The sequence below is a fragment of the Copadichromis virginalis genome, linkage group LG12 (genome assembly GCF_057382275.1).
Source record: "Copadichromis virginalis isolate Kocher_CV1m ecotype Utaka linkage group LG12, C_Virginalis_male_GT1.1, whole genome shotgun sequence".
Taxonomy (NCBI): domain Eukaryota; kingdom Metazoa; phylum Chordata; class Actinopteri; order Cichliformes; family Cichlidae; genus Copadichromis; species Copadichromis virginalis.
This window is the reverse complement of record NC_140629.1, coordinates 32,867,939-32,893,590: the sequence shown is the minus strand read 5'-3', so window position 1 is coordinate 32,893,590 and position 25,652 is coordinate 32,867,939. Positions and strand designations below refer to the sequence as shown.

General features: G+C 38.9%; 1 protein-coding gene across 3 annotated transcripts in view; it reads left to right on the top strand.

Annotated features, from left to right (window-relative positions):
• The window catches only part of kcnt1b (potassium sodium-activated channel subfamily T member 1b), a 78,408-nt gene that overhangs the window by 3,573 nt on the left and 49,183 nt on the right, over positions 1–25,652 (top strand). For 2 of the 3 annotated variants that reach the window (XM_085476157.1, XM_085476155.1), the window contains exons 2-3: positions 107–155; positions 1,803–1,970. In XM_085476157.1, the coding sequence (XP_085332283.1) occupies positions 107–155; positions 1,803–1,970 (217 nt within the window). Of the gene's footprint in view, positions 1–106; positions 156–1,802; positions 1,971–21,979; positions 22,019–25,652 lie in introns of all 3 variants that reach the window. The other variant, XM_085476156.1, reaches the window with a different exon arrangement.

Genomic DNA, 25,652 nt, shown 5'->3' with positions numbered 1-25,652 from the left:
TCTTTCAAAAGGTCTTAAGAGGAGAGTTTTTATAAGTGTTGTTTAATCTCTCTTTTCCCTTTTCTCTCTCTCTCGCTCTCATTCATCATTGATGTCCCCCTGTAAGAGCCAGTGATGAACCCTCCACGCCGATCATCGAGTTCCCTCGGTGACAGGTAACTTCCTGAAGAACTTCCCTACATGTGTTACTGTGTGACAAGGTGGAAACGCATGCAATAATTAGCCACAATATTTGAAAAAAAAACAGCTGCTTAATTTTGTGTAAATGCACATTGTTCTTTGAAAATGGTCTTTACCTGTAGTGTGCCTCCACTACTACTGCTCCATAGATTGCCTTATCAAAATGTAATCTGAATTTTCAAGTTGCTCTTTGCATTCCTTGAGTCATTTTGGAGCTTGAAATGAAAGTGTTTGGGCAAAAGCTTTAAGTGTTGAGTTACCAGCTCATGGAGACTTGCTTCATTTGCAGGCTACATTCATAAATTTGATGGGATTTAAATACAGTCAGCCAAACAGAAAACTAGACAATTTATTACATAAAGCACCACCACAACCACAATAACCTTGAGCTCTAGTCCATGACTTGAATTAGCAGAGCAGAAGCCTTGGAGAGAAGTGCTGACTACAGCTTGCATCCACCTGTTAGTTGCCATAAATTAAAGTTTTGTTTTAAAAAGTAAAATAATAAATGACAATAGGTGCAAGAGAAATGAAAAATGAAAAACATTTTACTTCAGCTTATTTATTTGCACCAATCTCATTTAATCTCAGTGTGAGTCATTAGGCTACTGCATAGTGCTGACATTTAAAGCTGCATTAGTTACTTCTAGTTCCTCCTTTTCCTTGAAACATATTGCATGTGGAGCTGGTGAGAGAGAGCTGATGTGAAGTAGTATTAATCAAGGTAATGGCGTCATGTAGTATTACACTAAGTGTAATATACACTTCTCAGCAATTGTTGCAACAAACCATCATCCTTCTGGCTTCATTTCTAATGTCTGGATTTTAACTGTTGACATTCTGGTTGCAGTAGTTTTTAATTTGCCCGTCGTTTTATGTGACCAGGGAAATGTTTATTGGGGATGGACCAATAAGGCCGCAGCTGCAGCAATAATGTATATTGTAAAATGTAAATAGGTTGCATATTCATATGTCGTTCCCTTTCTTTTTGAATAATGCATGTATGCATGTTTGTATGTTTCCTTTAATACAATAATACATAATACAAGATGTTTGTGAAATAAGTCAGTTGCATCAAGTCACATGGTTTAGATTATTATCCATGTCAGGATTTAGGCTTAAAATAGGGTCTGTGTGCCCATTGCAAACCATTTCTGCTTAAGCTGTTTTCTCAGCTGTGTTAGCAGCACAAGAGCTTAATAGCTGGTCAAGAATCTTCATTGTCATTATCAGTGTGCTCAGTGTGTCATCCTCATAAATGCATGTCGTGTTTACTTGGGATTTCATGGAATGGATAATGGGCCTTTTCTGTTTGCTGTGGTTTCCTTTTTGTCCCATGTGAATAAATTGGCATGTGAGCATTACAGTAAAATGTTTGTCATTGTTCCCCCGAGCAACCACCTTTGTGATTGCAGACAAGTGCATTATACAACCATAACTTTCCTCACATATGTTTTAAAACTTTGTAATATGCTTTTTCAATTAGAGCCAGCCTCTAAATTAACAGCGTCACGTACACTTTTGTTGTGTCTGTTCTCAGCTGAATACGTTGTTTTAAAATGTCACCGTTGTACTAGCAGACAGGTTGCTGAGCAGATTCTGCTGTCTTTCTCGTCATGCAGGCCATCCACTGAGACCGTGCAGAAAAACAACAGCAGCAACTCTGGTGTTATTCTGGACATCTCAGCTCTCAAGATGGCCGATGTGGATTCAGGGGTGCCTCCGCTCCCACCTCGTTACCGATTCAGGGACTTGCTGCTGGGGGACCAGACATTTCAGAATGATGACAGGTAGCACGAAAAGCTCTCTTTAAGTTTGTGTGTGTGACATGTGAGAGACTGCCCAGGAATATTGTGGATCTTTTTTGTACAATAACAACAACAGAGAACCTGAAATCTTGCAGTCTTTATTAAGAAGAAGTCTCTCCTAGAGTAAATGACAATAAATTGAGCAAACTGATACTACTTTGGCCAGAATTCTACTGAAATAAGAAAATCACATAAAATAGAATTAGCTGAAAATTCTACTTGTAACAGCTGTAACGAGATTTGTGTTTTTCAGGGTATAGCTGGATTAAGTATATATATATATTTATTTTTTTATTTACCCTTGACTGGCGCTACAGTCACCAGAGTGCTGTAGTGTTTGGGAGTACAGTTATCGCTGCGGTTGGAGAGGCAGACCAACAGATGCTGTTTGCTACCCAAGAGGGGAAAAATTAGCCTCAGGCATGGCTGAGTGCTGTGGAGCTCTCCATGGTGCTGAAATGAAGGCATCTCACTAAAGGATCAGCAGTCCATTGTATACTGGCTTGCAAAGAGGAAACTGGCAGCCAAAGCTTTGTATGGTGGACTTACTTTTGATTTGTCAGAGATTTGTGTGTTAAAATGAACTTTCACTATTTCAACTTGTGAGACTTTATATGAAGGCTTCCATAACGTTTTATCCTCAATGCACTGCGGCTCAGTGATGTTGAAGTTCCTGCTGTAGGTGAATCCAGTTCCTAATCCAGTTCCCCGTTCTACACTATGGAGAAGTATGGAGACGACACCCCCCCCCCCCCCCCACACACACACACACACACACACACACTGCTTTGTTATATTTCCTAGTTGAGAAGGGAAGTGATATTAGTTTTCTAGTTTTCACAGCTTTCCTGTTAAAAACAACAGGAAAAAGGAGCAGAACCATTGAAGCTTCCAAAAGACGTGTGGTTGTGTTCTCAGTATTTTGTTCTGTTGCATTTGATCCATTTGAGTTCGAGAAAAAGACTTATGAATACTGGTGGTTATAAGCAAAGACTAAAACCAGACGCTTTGCCTACAATGTTATCTCACAAGGTGTCCAAACACTCTCAGACAATGAGTGAAAATTGCTTAAAGAAACAGGAATGACAGGGGACTTAAGAAGCTTTTTTTGCTAGGCTACAGCAGATGCTGTATCTGAAAACACACTAAATGGCATGACCCTAGTGGTATCTGGAGGTGTCTGACATTCTGCCAGTTCATACTGCAGTTGCCTGGACAAATCAGATGGAGCTGAAGGTGGCAATCACATCTAGCCGGCAATTATGGACAGTGTTTACGTGGGTGAACACGACCTCTCATGGTGTATTCACATAATAAAAATGTGCACCCCTAACATCCAACAAAAGGCAGAGGAGGAGTACAACTGATAGCTTAAATCAGAAACATTTTTTCAGAACTTACCATTAAGTCCTATAATTTCACTCACTTCTCTCCAAGCCCACTCCTTTTCTCCCTATCTTTGTCTAGAAGTGCAGTTGAATCAGACAGCTCCAGCTGCCCACAAACACAGTCAATAAATTAGTTCTCAATTTCTCATTGTCAGCATCAGGATAATCCCAGCTCTAAGGGACATACTGAGAAGCAAATTTTCTTCCAAAGTTAAAATATTGTAATTCCTGCAAGATGCTGATTTCCCTTGATTTGTATATCAATTTGCTTTGCTGCATAAACTCTGTCTGAAATCTGGCCACAAAGAAACTTTGCTTTGCTTAGTGTAATCACAGCATAACAACTGTTGACAGAAAACAAAGCTCTCCCTATCAATGTAGAGGGGCAGTTGCTGCGCAGATACTGATTATGATTAACACTTCATTTTGAGTAATGTTCAAAGTAAAAAGATAGATGTTTATCTTGCCCTAAGGTCCAAAGACTTGGACAGTTTGTCACTAGAGAGTCTGTGCTGCTATTTAAATGAAGTAAAGTTACAATGTGTTTTTTGTTTTTTTCTGGTTTTTTTTGTCAGTACTGTTTGATTTCTGAGGTTTATACGATTTCAATAACTGATGTTTGCTCACAATGAGCCAGACCAAGTCTTAATTAATGAATTGGAATAGATAACTTGCAAATGCTTTGGTATACCACTACCTATCATTTTATTTCTTTGTTCATCTGCCTAGTGTCACTGGGGATCCTATCAGTTAAACGCCATCACTATGTTTTTAGAGAGAAATGCAAGGCATGTGTCTACAGATAACATTTAGAGCAGCAGAAAAATACACAATCCCACCCCCACAACCCACCCCCCACTACACGCACACATGTTTATTGTTCCTGTGTGCTTTCCCAGAGTGCGCAAAGGTTTCCCTTTTACTGCATTAGCCATTTAATGTTGACAAACAAGTCGTTTGAGTGAAAGTGAGATAATGCACAACTTGTGTATAATATATCTCGCTGTATGTTTAACAGTGGAAATGCATGGAAAATATACATGGCAATATAGTCATTAGGTAACATATCTCTTATCTTTTGTCCCGTATGGGTTCTGTGTCATGTATCTTAAGACTGTTCCCCTGCAAATGAATGTTTTGCTGAACATTATTGAATTGCAGAAGGTAATTAGAGCTTGTTGCTTAGCTACCAGCACATGTATGCCTTAGTGTGTGTGTACATATGCATGCACATTCTTGGTGTTTCCACAGAGCCACGTAATTCACAAATCCTGCCAAGAAAAACAGAGGATAACCAAATCCAAACAACAGCTGTAAAATACATAGATACACATGTACATATACACAGGAAATCAATAGGAAAAGCACCAAAAAGTACACTGCTATTGATACTGTCTTATGCCAGTGCAGAGTAATCCCTATTTTCTGATCTCTGGAGTGGAAATTCAAACAGATGATGTCACTTTGCCTTGGGGACATGCTTTTTCTAGCTTGATGATCTTCTGCATGCTCATGGGTTGAGATGTTGACTATTTCCTGTGCTGAACCTTTGTGAAGTCTGAAGTCTGAAAACAAATTACCTCCCAGGGGGAGGAATCAGCACCTTGCTGCCCTGATGACCTTCTGATCTGTTTTTCTTTCATTTGTCATGATGTGCTTTTAGAGTTAAAGGCAGTGGGTTGCAGAGATAACGCACCAAATAAAGATACATCATTAAGGGAGTCCACCAAGGCACCGGGTTATCAGAAGCACATAAAAGGGGAGGGGGCAGTTTGTTGCAAAGTGAATGAAATATTAATAAAATAATGGCGATAAGGCCATTCACTGCTTATGGCCTTATCGCCAAAAACAAAACATATTAGTAATCTGTTTCGTTTTTGTGTTATCTTCTACAGTGATTACTATCTTGCAAACCATTCTAAGTTTTAATCCACAAAAATGGCTTTTTGGTTAGACGGTGTTCTCTCATGCATGTAGAGTTATTGCTACTCACTTTTATTGGCATAATTTAGATGAGATTGCTCAACTTGCTCATGTTTACTGGAACCTGCTTTGTTGTAGTCGTGTTTTAGATTTGCAAAGGACTGGGGGGAGACAAAAGCCAGATACTAAAACCGTACTTTTTTTGTGCCTGGATGTGAACTCATTTATTGTGGAGAAGTGCCCGAGTGTCACTGTGAATGTATTCTTTGCTGTTTTTCTGTTTGTACGCAAATGCAAATTGTTCAATGTGCGACAGTGCAACAGTATTAAGCCCTTCTGTGCTGTCTATGTAAGTGTTTCCCTTTATTTCCACTCATCTCTGTGTCTGTAGTGTGGATGTGGGCGTACAGTGTAGATGCCTGTGTGGGGAGGAGGGGGGTAATCTCCCTCCTGGGCTGTCATTATCTCCAGGGTTGGGTTTCAGAGGGCCATAATGACGACTTGGTTGTGTGGGCGCTGAAGAGCAGCATTCACACTGAAGTCGAGCAATTTGTGTGTGTGTGTGTGTGTGTGTGTGTATGTGTGTGTGTGTGCATGCACTAAACAGGTGTTCGTGTATGTGCCCTGAGTGTGGGCACGCTGGTGTATGGACCTGTCAATGTCTGATTATATATCTGAGTGTGTGTATGTGGGTTTATTCCTCAGTCTGTCAGCCAGCTAACCTCAATCAAAGTCAGAAATGGAAACAGCCCACCAAATTCATGTACAAATGCCAATAGAGTTAAAAACAGAGCAGAAGAAAATTAGTTGAATCTGTCTTATCTCTGTGGTCTTTTTTGTGTTTTTGTGTTTTTTTTCTTCTGGCCTCTTATCAAGGCAGGGTCCCCTGGGTGTGAAGCTGACAGGGTGAGTGTTAATCGGTCACCTTATCAACTCGACACATCCTTGTGAGTCAAATAGAGCCACTTGCAGTGGTGATCTAATACTGACTTGTGATCTGCTGTCAAGGAACAGCTGGTCTCAGATTAGACTCATTCATTCATATTGCCATTTATAATTCTGAATTATTTCATAAACCTCAGTTGTTAGATTTTTCCAAGACACCAGGCTGTATGTTTCTGGTCAATCAAAAATGTCATGTTTTGTGAAGTGGAGTTGGACACACTTTGACTCAACATGGTTTTGTTTTGACCATATAAATACTGCAAAACCAAACTCCATGCAGAATTACACATCCTGAGACAATAATTGTGCACTGATACTGGCAGCAGCTGTTTGTTTGCACTGATTCTGTGGCAGAAGTGGCTATTGGGATTTGATGCCTGAATGATTTCAATCGGACCGAGTTTAGGAGGAGGATAAGATACAGAACAAAGCGAAAGGGGAATATGATGAGCAGAAGGAGCACAAAAACTCAAAGGAAGGGAACGTGTTGGAACGAGTAAATGGGATGGAGGAAAGAAGAAAGACAAAGGACCAGAGGGAAAGTGATGAGTCAAACTGTAAAGATGAGGATGGATTGGTCCAGCTAGATATAATCAGATAATACCAGGTGCAACGTGCACACAATGATGCCTTTTGTTAGTGAACAACTTGAATGCCATTTAAATGCATGCAGCAAATTCATTTCATCATATATAGGGGGCAGAAATGGAAAAACTTGTCCTTATACTGATGTCTTTATACATTTGTCACTTATTATCTTATGTAACAAGCACACACAGAGAAGTTTTTGTTGTACATTTACATTTGATGCAAAGTTACTGATGTTGACTTTTTCTTTTAAATAAAACAGCTAATGCTTTATGCTTAATATTTGCAAATAATTATGACTTGTTTTTTAAAGAAGCCAAACAGAAAGTGATATATGGTTATATTTGACTTGATCTAGCTATACCCTGAAAAACACACAGCTAGTCACAACTTTTACAAGCAAACCCTAAGTGAAGTACCATCTGTAGGTCTACTAGAAGATGTGAATGCAGCATTGCAGACAATCCTTACTGTGACCATCAATGAAACCAACCAGCTGATCTACACCACAGCGCCTGTGATTTCTGAGATGCTTGGCTATAAGATGAACAGCCAGTAGATAAGATGAACAGTGCCGTCCATGGAGAAAGAGACTAGAGGCCAAGATCAAGATAGCACGGGGGGATGTTAGCCAACTATCGGAGCTGCAGAAAAGTGCGATAAAGAAACACCAAGCTGCCCGTTACCTGAAGACTGCCAGACAAAGACTCACAGCTTTCATCAGCTGGTTGAAGAGGTTTACTAGAGAGGTAAGAGAAGTGTACTCTCAGTGGAAGGGGAATAATATGAGAACAGCCCCGCCAATGCTGGACAAGGAGCAATAATGGTTGCGGATATGGAAGAAGGACAGCAATGCTTAGTGTCTAGTAGACTCCGAGAAGGGACCCATTCAACTACCGGCCGCTATAACCTGCCTTACTATCACATGGAAGTTCTTGTCAGGCATCATAGCGGCTAAGAAGAACAGGCACATGGCTCAATACATTAGCTGGGCGCAAAAAGGAATTAGCAGTGTACCAGAGCGGGAAAACACCAGCTATTTGTAGACAGAGCTGTTGCCCAAGACTGCAAGATCAAGCTCACCAACCTGTGCACTGCCTGATTAAATACAAGAAAGCCTATGACTCAATGCCTCAAACATGGATCCTGGAAAGCCTAGTATACAAGATCAACAGGACCCTAAGAGCTTTTATTTGTTTACATGTGTATATTAAACAAAATACATTTTTGTACTTTGCATTCCTCTCCAGGACATATACCAAGATTTGTTGATTGGTCTTTGCATAAAAAACTTATGTAGTACCTATAGCTACAGGCAAGGACATAAAATGCAGCTGTACAATATGTGGGCGATGATAAACAAGTCTAATTATTCACTGCAGGAGCCTCTATACACTGACTGTAGCTTGAATAATTGAAGAATGAGGGAACAAAGTCTGGACTTTTTAGGATCCTTGGATATTCGGTCATCACGTTGTAACCACAGTGATAAAAAATAAGTTACTTCATAGTATAATAGTATAAATAAAATTAGTATAAATTAGTATACATTAAATGTAATGTCACAGAATATCACCATGTGACTCATTTATTCACTAAATATATTCCTTAACTCTACTGACATGTAACTCTGTAGTTGAATCATGTATACATCACCTACTTTGTCTCAAGTGTGTTTACAATTCCTTTAGTCTGGTCTGTTTATTGGTTTTCTGTCTTAAATCTCAGCATTTCAGTAATAGTGTTCTATAACAGTTTCCTTCTTGAACATTTCCAGGGGTACTCACTGGTTTCTGCCACCACAAAGTGTTTATGACTACAGTGACCTGACTCAAACTGCTGTATGTATGTCAAAACACTGTATATGAAGTCTCATTTCCTCCACTAGTTTTTCATTTGATTATATGATTATATGTAGCTAATAAGCAGTTACATATAGCAGCATTTTCCAAATTTTTGTTGATAGCAACAAATGACAGCTGTCGTTTCATTTGCTGTGGCAAGCATTGTAATTAAGCTATCGCCTGTTTGTGTCCCTAGTTTCCATGCTGTCCAAATTATTAGTATGTAATGATAAAGGAGAAACGGCAACTTGAATACCATGAGACATTTTGCATCGCCAATTTCGACCTGATGACTTCCAGACGTCATCTCACTTAAAAGTCTGATGTGCTTCAAAATGTGTGTGTGTGTGTTGTTACTGGTGACATGTGCATTTCCGCTTAGCAAACAGAGCTTGAAATTAAGACCATAGGTGGCATTAGTCATTGCAATCAGCGCAGAGTGGGTAGGCGACACTTAAGGACGGCAGACTTGTTCTCATTAGCTGCGGAGTGGCTGTGTTTTTCTTGACATGCTGTGAGTTTAAGAGTTGTTGTTATTGTCACAATGAAGTGCAGAACCCAAGCATGTTGTCCAATTTCTGTCTATTTTGAGACAAGTTTCTCTAAGGATTTGTTCAGCCAGTGAGCGGAAATGGTGGAAATGAGTCTGTCGAAGCGTTGCATTGCTAAAAAGCCCAATTTGTAGGGAGCTCTGTTTCGACGATTTCTAGCCAGATTTATTTCCCATCAGCGCAGTGGAGGTATTAGTGAAAATGACACGACCTGCTTAAGCAGAAAGGAATGAGCATGCAGCTCTCATAAAAGGTTTTATTAGTCTTTATATGAAATCATTTGGAACATCACAGTGTCTGAGTGCATAGTCTCAGAGGGATAGCTCAAGTGGGACGTGCAATTAGAGAAAGACTGCAAAGGGAGAATTATTGAAGGTGGTGCTTGAGAAGAATTAAGATTTCATTTACCCCCTCAGAATTTGTTTCTCTTCTGGGCCACTGCATCTTTGAGCCTTGAAATCTCTGGTGCATTTGCCATTTAGCTCTCGTGCTTTGTCTTGCCAACTTAATTAGCATCAGTGGACTTGGCTTGTCAGACTTTAATAAGCAAAAGCAATGATGGAAGTACTTGGTTGAGCTTGTAAACATAGACCAGGGAGCTCCGGTATTGAGGATGCAAGTACAGCTCCACATAGTGGATTATTTAGCAATGGCCAACCACATTTCTACCCACTAGTTCAAAGGGTCTAGCAAAACTGCAAAACCTAAATACTAAAACTGGCTTTGAATTTGAAAGCGTTCCCATGTTTTTCTTAAATGTTACAACAACTGCTTTTTCCCTTGAGTATAATAAGCTTTAACACTAATTATCACTTATAAATCTATCTTAAGTTGCTGTTGTATAGCTGTGTTGTAGGGTGATTTCATGTGTGCTGCTGTGATTATCGGGTTCTCCTGCCTAAAGGCAATCAGGTAAATGTTTTATAATCAATAAAGCTGCTATGGTTCACTGATCATGAATGTGCAGCAGTATTTTAGGAAAGAGCCCAGTGGCAGCCCTTTCAAGTAATTCATCTGCCTGCCAATCACCTGATGACTTTTTCATCTCCTGTCTACAGCACCTCACATCATAGCATTATAGCAATTTTCTCTGTTCCTTTATATTCAGTCTGTCCTGGATTCACTTTCCTGTCTTGTACATGAGTGTTAATGTAGCAGCATTGCTTGCTCATGAGCAGACATGTGCTGTGTTAGTAAACTGTTGACATAGAAGTTCTGTGGTATAAGCTTCTGAAATCTGCAATTGATGTGTGATGGTCTTAAAGGCTAAATAAGATAAAGTGGTGCACTTTCTTGTTTTAACAGATTTTCTTTTTCAAACTGTGCAAACTATTAACTAAACTGTGTGTTAATTTAAATGCATCATTAAAGTTCTTTATGCTTGTATGTTCCTTCAGGTTGTTTACACTGAGTGATCAGTACTATATAGACTGAACAGTAATTTTATTGTAAGTGAAATGAAAATTGCAGGTATGTTTTTGAATTATTACATGATTCAGCTGTTCATTTAGTAAACGAGTATCTAGGTAAACTAACTGGAGTATATAGTGGATGCTTTCATGTAAGGCAAATGAAGAGAACCGTGCCACTCATTTTTGGTACAGCGTCATGCTGGGAGCAGCTGTTTTATTCATGGAACTGTCGATTTGTTTGCCATTAATGTGGCTTAACGAAAGTGCCAGAAAAGGTTTCAAACGTATTTATATCGGGGGGAAAATATTCAGGAGTTTACCGAGATGGTTGTGGTGTAAATACATGTTGCACAAACTGAAGTAGTGTTTCTTATTACTTTAGCGAGTTTTCTCTGTTCATAAATAACTTAACAGCTCAACTGACATTTTGAAGAGTTGATGGCGTGTTTCTTCTAATTATTATTATTATGGATGAATCAAGCGCTCTGGCATACTCATTCTACTCAAGTAAAGTTCCACAGTCATCTTCATTTTTGGAAGAGAACATAAGGTTATGACTGATAAATGGTTGTTGAACCTTTTCCGCACCAAACAGCCTCTGGCAAGTTTGCAGTTAGCAAGCAGTAGGATCCCCGTTTGCAGTGCTCAGATGCATGTGTACACTCTTGTGTGGAAGCCTGCCAGTGGAATTGGCTAGACTTCTTCCTCCTCTTTGGCTATACTGAGCACAGGGAGACAGCTCACCCACAGCAGTGCTAGCTCACTGCGTTAATATGTTTTGACAGAGGAAGCATTATCACAGCTCTCAACTCTCATCTGCAGCACGAAGCACGATGCTGAGGCGACCCCAGTGATCACGGAGATTTAAAGGGAGACTTATTAGGCCCACCAGCAGCTTTGGTTCAGTCTAACAAGCTTTTACCACTTTCAAAACATTAAGTACAAATAAATGTTGCTGTCAGGTGACTGCTTTTTAAAAAAAAAAAATCCCACTATATCAGTGTCCATTTCTAAACAAATAAATTAGCTGCAGTTGTGCATCCAGCTATACAGCTCAACAGTGACAGCAGTAGCGCTATGGCACAGCATGATGTTGCATACATCAGCTCTGCCCCCAAAACCCTGTTTCTTTTTTAAAAGAAATGTCTTTTTCCTTTCATCTTCGCAGCTGGAAGTTACTCATCTTGCATAATTGTGTTTAGTTCTTCTGCCAAGCATTTCTAAGTGGAAGGCTGTGCCAGCTATAGCCAACCAGCAGGCTTCACTCCTCTCTTAACATGTTTGTTATATCCCTGCATTGTGCTACCCACTAATGTAATTAATGCAAATATCCAGTGTGAACAATGGCACTCGTTCGACTTCTTTTGTGCTTCATTAAATCTCGTTTTTAACCCTGAGTTGGGTTTGGGCTTCACCTGAAGTAACTGCAAGGGTTGAACAGCTCGTTCAAAGATGTTCGTTACTGCAGCCTCACATGAGATAAAACCCAGGACTATACTGCCATCTGTGTGGTTAGATATACTGTAAAATACATGAAAGCGCTCTCTCTCTCTCTCTCTCTCTGCTACACTGTCTGCAATCCTCTATTTCACCACTAAGTGTCTCTGTGCTCAAATCTGTACATTTCTTCCTGCTACTCGTGAACTCATTTACAATCCACTGTCTGGTTTTATGCAACATACATTGTTGCTTTTCTCTTTCCATTAACTGTCATTTTATGCTTCGGACTGTTTCCTTATGGTCAGCTATTACCTTTCCAGCACTTTGGATCACAAACACAGTCTTGGCGAGAGTATGTGTCACATGATACAACATGATTCATTTATCAGTTTACAGTTTGAAATGCAGCACCGCGCTGCTTGACAAATATTTATACAGAGATAAATGACTTTAGTACACGGAGACAGCATTATTGTCTATGATTTTACGAGTATGCACACATTGATTTTTAGAGAACATGAGCCTGTTAAAAGGTACTGGGTAATATCAACAAGTGTTCCTCGAATTTTATTGACCCTGTTTCCCACTAAAGCTTGGTAAAATGCAATAAAGTATAAGACTACCGTAAACTGCAGCCTTCAAAATAGAGTTTAATCAGCATGTTTTTAGAACAGTGCAATATGAAAAAGAACATAAACTAATCCAGCGATCAATCCTACCTTCGGAAAAAGGGCTGTTGTAAAAGGTTGGTTTCATTTGTACTTAAATCCAAACTGACTGTAGGTAGTTGTGTAGATCCCACTAAAACTGAAGACGTAACCGTTCAGTCATCCACAAGCCAGCCTCTCTAATCCCCAGGGTACTTTAAGCAGATAATTTAAAATGTTTCCTGCAGGTTGAACTGAGATCAGCATCTGCATCACAAATGGAGTGTGTAATGTGTTTTGTAAATGCATTACCAATGGGAGTTCAGCATGTATGGCTGCTTTGGCTAAATTAGGAATAAACCACACTGTAAACACATAACCAACAATAGGTCTGTGAGCTTGTAATCATGAACAGAAGATGAGGAATGTAACTGATTTTGAGTAACTATTCTAGATTAATGCCTAAAGAATCTTTTCAGTGAGCAAGACAGTTTTTATTAGATGACATAAATTTGAATTATAAATAAAATGTGAAAAATCTGGCAATCAGACTTTGGTTTTTGATGACAACATCCATACTGTACAGAGTTTAAATATATTTGCAAGGCTACTTACCTGTTTTTACCTGTCCTGTTTTAGTCTAAAGGCCACTTTTGAGGTGACTACCAATGAAGTTAGTTTTTGTATACATCGCTTTGTATCAGCTGTGGTTGTTTAAGAAGTGTTTTACAAGTAAAATTGGTATGGTGTGGTATGGAAATTCAGGATAAAGTAATTGAGCAGATAAATCAAAAGAGGTAAACTATTGCAGAATACCTTCACATCTTTAATCCCTGGTTCAGTATGTGTTAAGCAGTTTACATACAAAATGATCAGTGGCTGCAACGTTGGTTTCCCTTTGAATGACTTAATATGTACATTATGGGTCCTTTATCTCTGACTAACTGAGAGAGCCCTCCTTCCGTTACAAGACTTGAAAAAAACCCAAAGGACATATAATTCGGGGTTAAATTCATGTTTACATGTTGAGTTTTATTCTAACAGTTCAGGCTTCTTAAAAACACTTTTTAATTAATATTTTTCTTTAAAAAATGACTTTGTAAAATCAATTCCTATTTTTTTGTCATTTACAACTTTAAACTCTGGTGGTTTCTTTTTCATCACCTGCACACTCTCACACTAATATCATGTCAACTCCAGGTGTCCCGTGTTCCCATGCAAACCAGCACGATCATGCCTGAAGTGTTTGCCTATCCACCTGCTCATTTGTATGTGGTTTTTCGTCACTCCTGCCTGCAGCTACTGAAAGGATAGCACTTCTAAAGCTTCCAGTGAAGTTGAGATGAGGACAGCTTGATTTATTTTCAGCACTGTTTTTGATCATTAAAACGGTTTCAATAAGGTGTAGGCGCATCTAAATCTTCAGCTCGTTTTAGCTGACTGGACGATTTACTGCGGGACAGGACTGAAGAAGAATGAAGGGCACGTTGGCCTGATCAAAAGTAATCGGCGGTCATTAAATTTGAGCATCTTGGTTATGTAACATGCTGGGAAGCCCGGTTGGTCGAGCTCTTGACGCTACACCGTGACGACGTGAGGATCTCACAGACGCGCACGGGGACCTCTTATCTCCATCAGGGATGGAGGTAGATTCGATTAACAGGAGACAAGTTCATGCTTCCCTCAGTGTGTCTGAGGACCCCGTGATGCGACAGGGAGAGAGACAGTCTTCGTCCTCCTTCGTGCACCACCAGTGAGACCGGGATGCGGTTTTCCGGCGGTGTCGGTCGCTAACTGAGCCCATTTTGACACCAGGAGGAAAAAAACATATTGGCCGTTATCTGCTGGAGGTAACACTCGGGAAGCATGGCAGGCGCAAAGCTGACGCCCTCTCCCTCGGAGATCGACCCAGACGTCAAGACCGATGTGCAGAAAACACCAGAGCCCACCTGGGTCAATCCCTCCACCCCTCTCCGGACCATCGGCTCTTTGGGGAGCGATGTCGACCAAAGGTAGCTGCCGCAGATCCGCACCAAAGGCGCATGTTTCTAAATGCAGCTCGCTTGCACACACGCAGCATCCTCACGGTGTTGCAAGCGACCGGCACATCAAGTCTTCCTAATAACTTGGCTGGTAATTAACAGTAGTCGTAATCAATATTTCATTACCATTAAAGCTGTCCGCCTGTAAACTGACATTTCCCACAAATTTACAGCGTAGTGTGGGAACTACGGTAGTTACGCATCGGGTCCTACAGGCTATATTTTCCCATTGGGATTAAACATTAAGGCAACCAGTACGACTCTTTGAGTCACTTTCACGACAGATGGCTGAATGATCGCAAACATTTCTGTCGTGAGTCATTTTGCTCCAGGCATCAATGGGATTCATTTAATGACTGCAGTGTATGGGATTACATAATTCAGTGGATGCTGCATTCCCATTACAATTTTATGAATCTGAGAGTTTGCGTGGGGTAGAAGTAGTCTTTTGCAGGTTGCATGAGCTAAGTTTTTTTTAATATTATTAATGCATATATATTAGATTGATAGATGAAATAAAAATGCAAACCACAGGAGAGCTCCTCACATACCCCCTCCCTATATAAAAATACTACATGTTATTTCACAATGTGCGGGCACCAGTCCATAAAATCTGCTTTTACTCTGCTACAATTTGATAGACAAATTAGATGTGGTTCCTGTAACAACTGAGGGATGCATTTTTTTTTTCTTTCGGAGACAAAAGAACTCAAGAGCTGCAGAAATGCTGCTGTTCAAGCTAATATTTGCACTGTTATCTGCAGGTTATGAGGTTGGGTTGACTGAAAACAGAGTGTGCTTATTTGGCTGTGCTTCAGAAACTACTGCACAGCCAGTATGCTGGTGGTGCAGTGTGCCCTGTCTCTCAATATTTATAGCACATATTTTTCTTCTCACTTTTTATGTGAAATACTGATATTTATCTGCATGTTTGATCAGATCTGCTGGGATTTAATCTGTTCTGAATGATGGAACATTTGCTGTTGGTTGTGATTTTAATATCCATATTGAGGCTACAAAAGCAACAGAGTGGCATGGGAAATAGCTAAACAACGTGATTACAGGAAGAATGTCAAATGCAGCACATTTGGATCAAAAAATCATAATCCTAAAATAATTGGCTACATTGTTTATTAGAAACTTTAATAAAAACAAAACAAAAACCAACCCCTTTAATTAAATATCGAGGATAGATTAGAAACATTCAGTTTTTACCACAGAATCCACCCTTCACTTTCTCAGCTAAAACCATGGGCAGAATACACACACCTCTGCAAAGCTGCCTCCCCGAGGCAAACGCCTCAACTTTAGCTACTGGATTTTGGATGACAGATCTGGAAGGATGTCAGAGTTTGTTACAGAGTTGGCAGAGATGTCTAAAGCCCTGAGAATTCAGGTGGACATAAATCAGAGTTGAGGCTTGAGCTATCACTAAATGGGAGCCATCTATTGATTCCGTTCAGTTCCAATTATTCATATAGTCCATACTGGTTTCTCAAGAACTTTACCTTGCAAAGTAAAGCTCTCACAACATCACAGGGACAAACCCAGTGATTCATATTGGATTTTTGTCTTCAGTCTTCCTTTTTTCAGTGTTTTTTGTCAAGCTTTATTAGCTGTCAAATCCTAACCGTTATGTTCAAACGGATGTTCAGTGTGGTGAACATGACAGTAGAGCAGATAACAAAACATGTCTACTAAAAATTGCAATTACAGCTGTGATCAAGACAATGAAGACAGAGGTTTAAAGTCCTATATATGCAAACAGGTGAGCTCAGTCATCAGTGCTACCAAAAAAAATAGGAGAAATATACACTAATGAAAACATTATTCACAGATGACACATCAGTACTTGTGATGATGATGATACTGGCAAAGACAGTGAATAATTAGCCAAAATTATAATGTGTGATTTTGACACTGAGGGAGGAGATGAAGCTTTTGAAGTTACTGGTGTCCTGTAGGTGGATATAGTCAAAGTGACAGTTCAGATCCGTAAGAGCAATTAAAACCCAACAAAAGCCAGTAAGTCTGTTGGCAGCTGAACACTGTAAGAATAGGTTTAGAGACACTGAACGATATTGACTATTGCTTTATTGCCATCCAAGACTGTTTAAAGGGTTGTCTAGTACACTATCTACAAACGGGTTGGCTGTAAAACCTAATGCATTAATTGGCCAGTTGCCCTGAGCGCGGTCCATCTCCTTTGTTTACAAGGTAGCGAGTTTTGTTGATAAGGGCTTATATCTTAATTGAGGACATAAATTAATAAAAGTTGGCCTTCATTTTCATCCAATCATTACATGACCAGATTTTTGCAGAGATAAAAAAAAAAAGTGTATTAATTTATCCAAGTCACTTGCAGGGTGATGTCTGTAATCTGAGAGCTTTCTGGGTTGTGAAATGTGGTCAGCGGGGATTTCTGTCCAGCGGGCGATTTCTGTCCAGCTGGCTCAGGAATGAAAGGATGCGGAGAGAGTAAAAGAATCAATAATCTGGTCCATCGTATAGCACGGTCTATAGGGAATTCATCTATTTTGGCATAATTTACAACACCTCTATGTTTGTTTATATCGATTCTCTGGCCGTTATTGACATCTTAATATTGCAGGCAGTGAGAGACTAATTAAGTCTTGGAGGATTTTCAATAACAGAGAGAGAAGGATCATCTTTTAAACGCGGGATGTGGTCAGAACTGATAAACACATGCAGATTTATTTTGGCTTCGTCCATCTTCTCCACCACTTTGTCCTCGCAGTGAAAAATGTGTTTGCAAATCGAGCATTTGGTCTGCCTTGCTGAGGCACTATTATGCACTGTATATTCTCACTAAGAATGGACCAGGATATTGCAAAGGATGATTTGAATTTTTTAGGTCAGCTGTGTAAGAACTTGATAAAAGGCAGAGTGACTGATGTGCAGCGTAGGCTTTATCCCATTTGACATTTCAGCAACGCAGAGCCTTCCACGAAGCTCACGTCTGTCAGTCCAGAGGGCTTCTGCTTTTTTAGCCAAGTTAGCAAACTACTTGTGTACTTGTATCCTTGTACACTTAATATTACCTCTTCAGTATTAAAGCATCAAAGTTGACTTTAAATTATTAAATTTGTGCAAAAATGCTGGGCAAGTAGAAGGTCGTTGGTTCAGTTACAGTCAAACAAACAAATCACCATTGATGTTTTGTCAGGGAGGACAACCAGGCTAAATCAAAAATGCAGAGCTAGCTGCTGTGCTGACCCCGTCTGGCAGGGGAGTAGCCGAAAGTAGCTTTTATAGTAGGATTAAGTAGAAAACTCAATACGGCCACAAAACTGCTGTTCGATTAGACCCAATAATCCCAAAGATATAAAAGGGACAAATTCCACAGTATATATGTAATATGTGATAAGGTTTGTCTTTGTGATGTTTATTATTGCATCAGCAGAGATATTATAGGTAATAATTCTTTACTGTACCTGCTCTAAGTAGTAACTTATGCTAAGTAATATTTGACACTGTTGCAAAGCATATAACCTCCCTTCATTCATTTTGTTACTCCAGTTTTCAAGATTTAAAGTGGAAGAATAGTATATATTATATACCAGAATGATACTTTTGCTGTTAGCTTTTTCTGTGAATACAGACAGAAAATGTGATGAGGGAGCAGGGGAATAACATTAGGTAAAGGTAATGGGAGTTGACTTGGGGAAGGTGCGACTAAGGGCATTTTGACCATTTAGTATCTTTACCATCTAAACTTCAGTCTAGGATTACTGTATGAAATGGAGATGCTGCAGTGTGAGTCTCTTGAGTTGCTTCTGGGATGTGTGGAGAACAGTATGGCAAGCTACCAGACTGAAAACTACACTTCCCATTTGCCTTTGTAATTTCTGCAGTCATAAAGTATAAGTGCATGAAGCCCTCCCACATTATCTCTGTAGCTCTCACAGCTGAATGTTACTGGAAAACATACGTTGAAAGTGCTGGTCATGTTGCACATAACTCAGTACCTCCGCTCACACCTTCGCTCCAGATCTGCTCCAAAGAGGTGAGAATCAAGTTGTTCTTTACTGTAATTATTTGATCTTAAGTATACTAAGGCATGACGTTAATGACATAATCTAATAACGTCTGAATTATAATTGAAAACGGGACAGATTAGACTCTGCATGCAGTGTATCTGTTGTAAGCTAGTCTCCATTCATTTTAGCCTCTAAATTGTTTAAGCTCTTAGTAGCCAGATAGCATCTTTATTGACCAGTAAAGTGCTGTGAAATATCCACCAAATCACTAGCGGGATCACAGCAGAGCAGTGATGGTCCTGTTTTTATGTACATTATCTCTTATATAAGCCGACTAATCATTTGCTCATTGGTTTAACTCTGAATTAACATCTCAAACTGCTGAAATGTAGTAATAAGCAATGATAATATACTAATAAAACTGTTAGAAAATTAGTAAAGTGTTGCATTGCAAACCTGGTTCAGTGTGTTTCGTATGGTTCAGAAATTTCCCAAAAATGTCCAGCAGTCCACATTTTTTTTTTTTTTTATCTTAAAGTTCTGTGTGTGCTAAATTCTCAAAGTGAATTTACTGAATTGAATCTGTCTTTCAGAAGTGGAAAATGTGATGTTATTAATCATTTAAGGTTGTAGAAATGTTTTTAACATCATTCTAGATTACTTGAAGAAAGAATTGCTTGGTTTCAGGTAGGGCTGCACGATTTTGCGTAAAATGAGAATCACGATTTTTTTTGCTTAGAATTGAGATCACGATTCTCTCACGATTTTCTTTTCCAGTATAAATATTTATTGCACTTATTAACTGCACATCAACTTCAGGTGAGACTGAACATAAAAACAATAAATAAACATAAAAACAACAAATGTCTCACATTATGTCGTTGCCGCAAAACGTTGTACTGCTTGAAATTCCATCTCCACCGTTGCTCGACGCTGCGTGTATAGAGCAGGTAGTGCAACAATAGAAAAATAGTTGCGGGACGGCACTGTGTAGCGTTTGTCTAGGGTGTTGATCATTTTCCTAAATCCCTCGTTTTGCACAGTGTTGATGGGAGCCATATCTTTGTTCAGGTGATAAGTAATAGCCTCCGTAATTTCTTTGTGCCTGCGGGAGTTCGACGGGTATAGGGAAGCGCTGTATAAGGTTCCCGTTATTGATGTTTGGGTGGTTGACGGGGTTTTTTCCCCTGCCAATTTTAGCAGCCAGCTTCTGTATCACGTGGTATAAGGCTCCGCCCTTGTCATTTGTTGAGCAGGAAGAGTGAGCGCTTGTTTTCATGCAGATTACGTCCCGGATCAAAATGCGGTACAATCGTCGTCTTTTTTTTTTTTTTTTTTTAAATCATTGTCATTTGGAAATGAGATCGCACATAAGTATGAATTGAGATCGCAATTTTCTAACGATTAATCGTGCAGCCCTAGTTTCAGGATATTGAGCCATTAGAAGAAAGTTGCAGATAAATGAGTGTACATGGACACTGATCTTTGGAAATGAGAATGAAACCCATTTTCACTGGCATGTTGGAAGTGAGAGCCATTGTTGAGATGGTAAAACGTGCTTGATTAATTACTGAAATGGCAAAGTCCTCCCTTGTGACCTCTCTATTTCCTGAGTGGAATGGACAGTCCATTAGTCCATTTAGAGTTTTGACAATCTTCTCAACGCAAACCTCTCAGCTCTGCAGTCTTTATTTTCAACACATATTCCTCCACCACCTCTTTTTTTATAGGTTTGACTGATATAAAGACCTTGTTCATGTAGAGATTTCAAAGACAATTCAACCCACCCTTTGTCCATTCACTTTTCCCCAAAATTGATATGGAATATTTTTAAATATACTCCAGACACTGAAGCAGCTTACTTACTAGATTAACAGTAAATTCAAATTTTTTTTGAGTTTTTGGGGGTTATTGGGATATTTTCATAGGTCATAGTGAATACTTAAGGGTGGAGTGGGGGCAGCTGAACATGTGGTGTTACCTGACTGAATATAGTATACATATAGTATGTATACATACCGTTTACAAGAGTTAAAGGAAAGGGCTGTGCTGTTATTTCTTCTATATTTACTTTTACCTCAAGTTCATAAGTACGAAGACAGAATATCACATTTATTTTTCTCTCACACAAAGCTAAGGTATATTTTCTCACTTTAAAACAAAGGAAAGTAATGTCCTAATCCCAAAGTGATACTCTGAATATATACCAAATGAAAGCAGTGTACAAAAGAAGAATCACTGGTATTAAAATGAGAAAAATCTGTGTAATAAAAGTCTGCCCCATGAATGGCCTTTTGACTCAGACAAGACCCCAGACAAGATTTTTTTTTTTCCATGAAATTTGTACCTGTGTAATTACTGTGTTCATGTTGTTTCCATTTTTGAATCTGTGACGTTATGTATTACAGTATAAAAGAAAAATCCCATTTAAAAACTCATACGTTTTGATTTGTTGTCAGACAAAAATGCACACTATATTATATAAAATACTACAACTTTCAGCCTCAGTAAGAAGAATGTAAGAAAATAATCGACGTAAGACTACTTCTTCTGCTTCAAATCAAATTGTACATTTAACCTGTGACCCTTTGCGCCTCAGATCTATTCATTTGTTAGTGAGTGAAATTATCTGGGTATGTCTCTGTTTGTCACCTCCCTCAGTGTTACATACTTCCCTTCTTTTAACGGTCATCTCAATATGGCAACTTTGAGACTGACCCTGAGGATGTGTACACTGACTCCCTGTGGTTTGCGTTAAGTGTTCCATCTGTTCTTATGGTTAACTTAATGCTTTTTTATGTCACGTTAACCTCAGATATAACCAGTATCCACTGTAAATGTTTATATTTACTTGCATGTGAAGTTTAATGGTGACTTAATGAAACCTGGTGGAAAAGTCTTGCAGTAAGAAACAGCCACTCAAATATAGTATTTGGTTAACCTGTTTATTTTATATGCCTTAGGTAGAATTCCTTTAGGAATTTCACTAACATATTGTCACATTCCACTTTGGCCTTTCTTGCTGCACAACTGATTTAAAATTCTCTCTGAAGTTTAAATTTGGCTCCATTATAACTAAGATGCAAGTAATGAAACTACATTGCAGTGGCATCCTTTTCTTGCTTTTCATCCTTTCCTTCCCTTTCCTGCTTTCTTGACCCCACTCTCTCCTAACCTGTACCTATCTGTGTCCGTGTGTGCTGCGTCCAGGTATCAGGAGGAGTACAGTATGGACTCAACCAATGCCCAGTAAGTCTCTGGCAGCATCATGCTTGCATGGCATGGATTGTGTCTGCAGTGATAACTGGACTGCGAGCACCAAAGCATATGCATAAAGCACTTTTCACTGGATTTTGCCTACACCATGTGTAAACATAATGCCATTACTGTGATAAGTTGCAAAGTTGGTAGATGATGCAGAAAGGTCATTCTTTGGCTACCTTTTCAACAGTTGTTGTGGAAAAGATGTTTGGTCCATTTATGGAAACTGGCCACATTTGATCATACCACTGTAAATGTTGGAAAGGTAGCTTTCAATAAAGTAAATGCTGGTGTATTTGTTTTTCAACTGAATGTGCACGCCAGGCTTCACCACTTCAGTGTTGTCAATGTCCATTTGTGGGCTTGAAACATGCAACTGTGTGAGCAAATATGACAGAATTCCTAGAAAAACAAAGAGCTAAATATTGTTGAAATGGGGGCTGAAAACACTAACATGGAAATGATTCATGCCTTACTTACCATATAATGTGCATGTTGGTGAGTTGAAAATCATTGAAATGTTTATCATCTTTTAGACCGACTGAGTTAGATGGTCTTTTTTTTTTCTTTTTCTTTTTTTTTTACTGCAATACCTTTTGGGAAATTGAGACATTTCAGTGATAACTCAGATTTTGGGTTGTGGCTGTAGGTGATGGATCATCAATAACGTGGTAAAACCTGAATATGGAATCTGTAGAATTCCTTCTCTTCTGTAGGTGGTTTTCCTTTAGCTGTTATGACTATGAGTTATGACTCGAAATGACAAGTGCAAAGTGTAAATGTATACCAGTCAACAACATCATCGAAACCTTTTCTACAGTTTCACATTAAAACAATACATTTTAATGAGATGATCAATGTTATTTGCATCCCCTGTCAGTGGTTATTATTGATGTGACTGACTGGTACAAGTCACATCATCTCTATGCTGCAATTGTTAGTCATGTTGCAATGAAGTGCCGGGTTCTTTCTGTGTGGGGCTGTAGGTGTGAATGTGACCGTGAATGTTGGTTTTGCCCCTGATGTTGCTCCTGATGGCTGGAATAGATTCCATCCATGAATTGGATAAGTGGATGTTAAGAAAATGGATGAATAAATGGGGGGGGGAAGATTTTCCAGCATATATATATTGGTGTTTCAATTATTCAGATCTAAAAGTTTGAATAAACAACAACAAATTTATAGTCAGATTATGGTTTATTTATTGAACTTGTACAGATAGAGGAAGTTTGTAGTGTTTATGGGAGCAGTTGTCTTGTCTTGTCCAACATATGAATAATGTGCAATAGCAGCTATGGTTAACCTGTAGATGTAAACACCTGCCAAACAAACATTGAATTTGTGACACGTTCTGTAACATTATTAATCCTTCAGCAACATTAATGCTCCAACCTTTTACCGACACACCGCAAAAGAAGCTGAAATGTCAAGATCCTCCCTCCTTTGTCAGAAATGACAGGTCATTTGACCTTTAAGGCTGCGGTTTTATTCTTGATTAACCATCCTGTCAGTAAACTGGAAATGGTAATGTCACATACACTAATGACAGTGAATCTGTGTGTGTTTACTCTATCGGTTATCTGTTCATTTATTTGTTTTTTCTGACTGTCTGTGTAACAAATGTATATGTTTAACTTAATTTAATGAAACCACAGTTAACAGAAAACATATTTGATTACTATTCATTTTCCTTTGGCTCTTATTGAAAACGCTTGTTCAAGAAACACTGGTATAACTTGTCAGCAGCAGACCTTTCAGCTGTGGTTGCTAATAGAATACTTTGTACTGCTGTGTAATGCTACTTTGTTGGCTATGCAGTTGGAGGTTGGGTTGAACATTGTGGGTGTGTTGAGCTATACGCATGTGTTAACTAAAAAGTGCTTAATTAAAGGCAGTGCATTTTAACACGGTGTTAAAGGATATGCCTTTTAAACTGTATTCACTGTGGGGTGATTGACCTTGTTTCCGTGGTGCAGCAGTTGCATTACCCTGGCAACACCATGAGGAATCTTGAAGTCATTTTTAACTAGGATATGTCCTTCAGTGCGCATCATCAATATGTAGGACTGCTTTCTTCCATTTGCGCAATATCTCCAAAATTAGAAACATTGTGTCTGAGAGTGAAACTAGAAACTAGTATTACTTCTAGGCTGGACTACTGTAATTCGTTATTATCAGGATGTTCTACCTGTACCTGAAAAGTTTTCGATTGATCCAAAATGCTGCAGCAAGAGTACTGACAGGGATTAGAAAGAGATAGCATATTTCTCCTGTAATGCTTCTCTTCATTAGCTCCCTGTTGAATCCAGAATTAAATTTAAAATCCTGCTCCTTACATACAAGGTCTTAAATAATCAGGCCTCATCTTGTGTTAATGATGTTTTAGTACCATATCACCCCTTTATGGGACAGACTTCTCATTCCTAGAGTATTTAAAAGTAGAATGGGATGCAGAGCCTTCAGTTTTCAGGCCCATCTTCTGTGGAACCAGCTTCTAGTTTGGATTCAGGAGACAGACACTATCTCTAGTTTTAAGATTAGGCTTAAAACGTTCCTTTCTGATAAAGCATATAGTTGGGGTTGGATCAGGTGACCCTGAATCCTCCCTTAGTTATGCTGCAATAGGTCTAGGTTGCTATGAGATTATCATGATGCATTTAGTGTTTTTTCTTTAATTACCTTTTTCACTATGTTGTTTATACATTCTGCATTTCATATTCGTTATTATTAATCTGACCTTGATTCTGCTGGAGATTTCTTCCTGTTAAAAGGGAGTTTCTCCTTCCCACTGTCACCAAAGCGCTTGATCATAGGTGGTCATATGATGATTATGGTTTTCTCTGTTTCCTTTGTATTATTGTAGGGTCCTTACTTTACAATATAAAACACCTTGAGGCAACTGTTGTTGTGATTTGGCACCATATAAATAAAATTAAATTGAAGTTGACGCAGTGCAGTGGTTACTTAACCATTTCTTTCAATGATTACAATTTAATGAAACATTAAAACAATATTTAACTGCATTTTTATTTGCCTGTGAAACATTTTCATACAATTCTTGCAAAGGAGGGAAATTCATGAAGTTAGTATTTCCTCTACAAAAAGACATTATTAGGGTATTTTGACATTATTTCTTTTCTTTTTTTTAAATCCAACTCATGAATAACTTATTTTTTTTTACCATTTTATGAATTAGACCCTTCTGTGGTCTTTAACATCACCCCAGTGCCATTATCCAATCTGACAACCTTGTGCTTTTAAGTCTTATCCAGGCACTGAGGTCTCTGCACTTTTTACAGTGCTAAGCCTTAAACTCAGGACCTCTGTAAATCTGGAGTTCATGCACATTCTGATTCTTTCATAGAAAAGGATTATCAAAACTCACACATGGAGGCTAGATCTAAATTATTTCTGCACTTAGAGCACTTGAGCAGTACCCTGTTAAAAACCTCAACATTTTGTACCTTTTCGTTTTCTGCGGACAAAGGAACATCTCTTTTATGTGATGTCGCTTTCGTTTTATGAAACTATTCGACAAACAACATTGCTACAATGCTCTTGAAATATTCAGTCAAGAGGAGGATAAATTTGGTTTTACAAAACCAGCACAGTCAGCACAGCA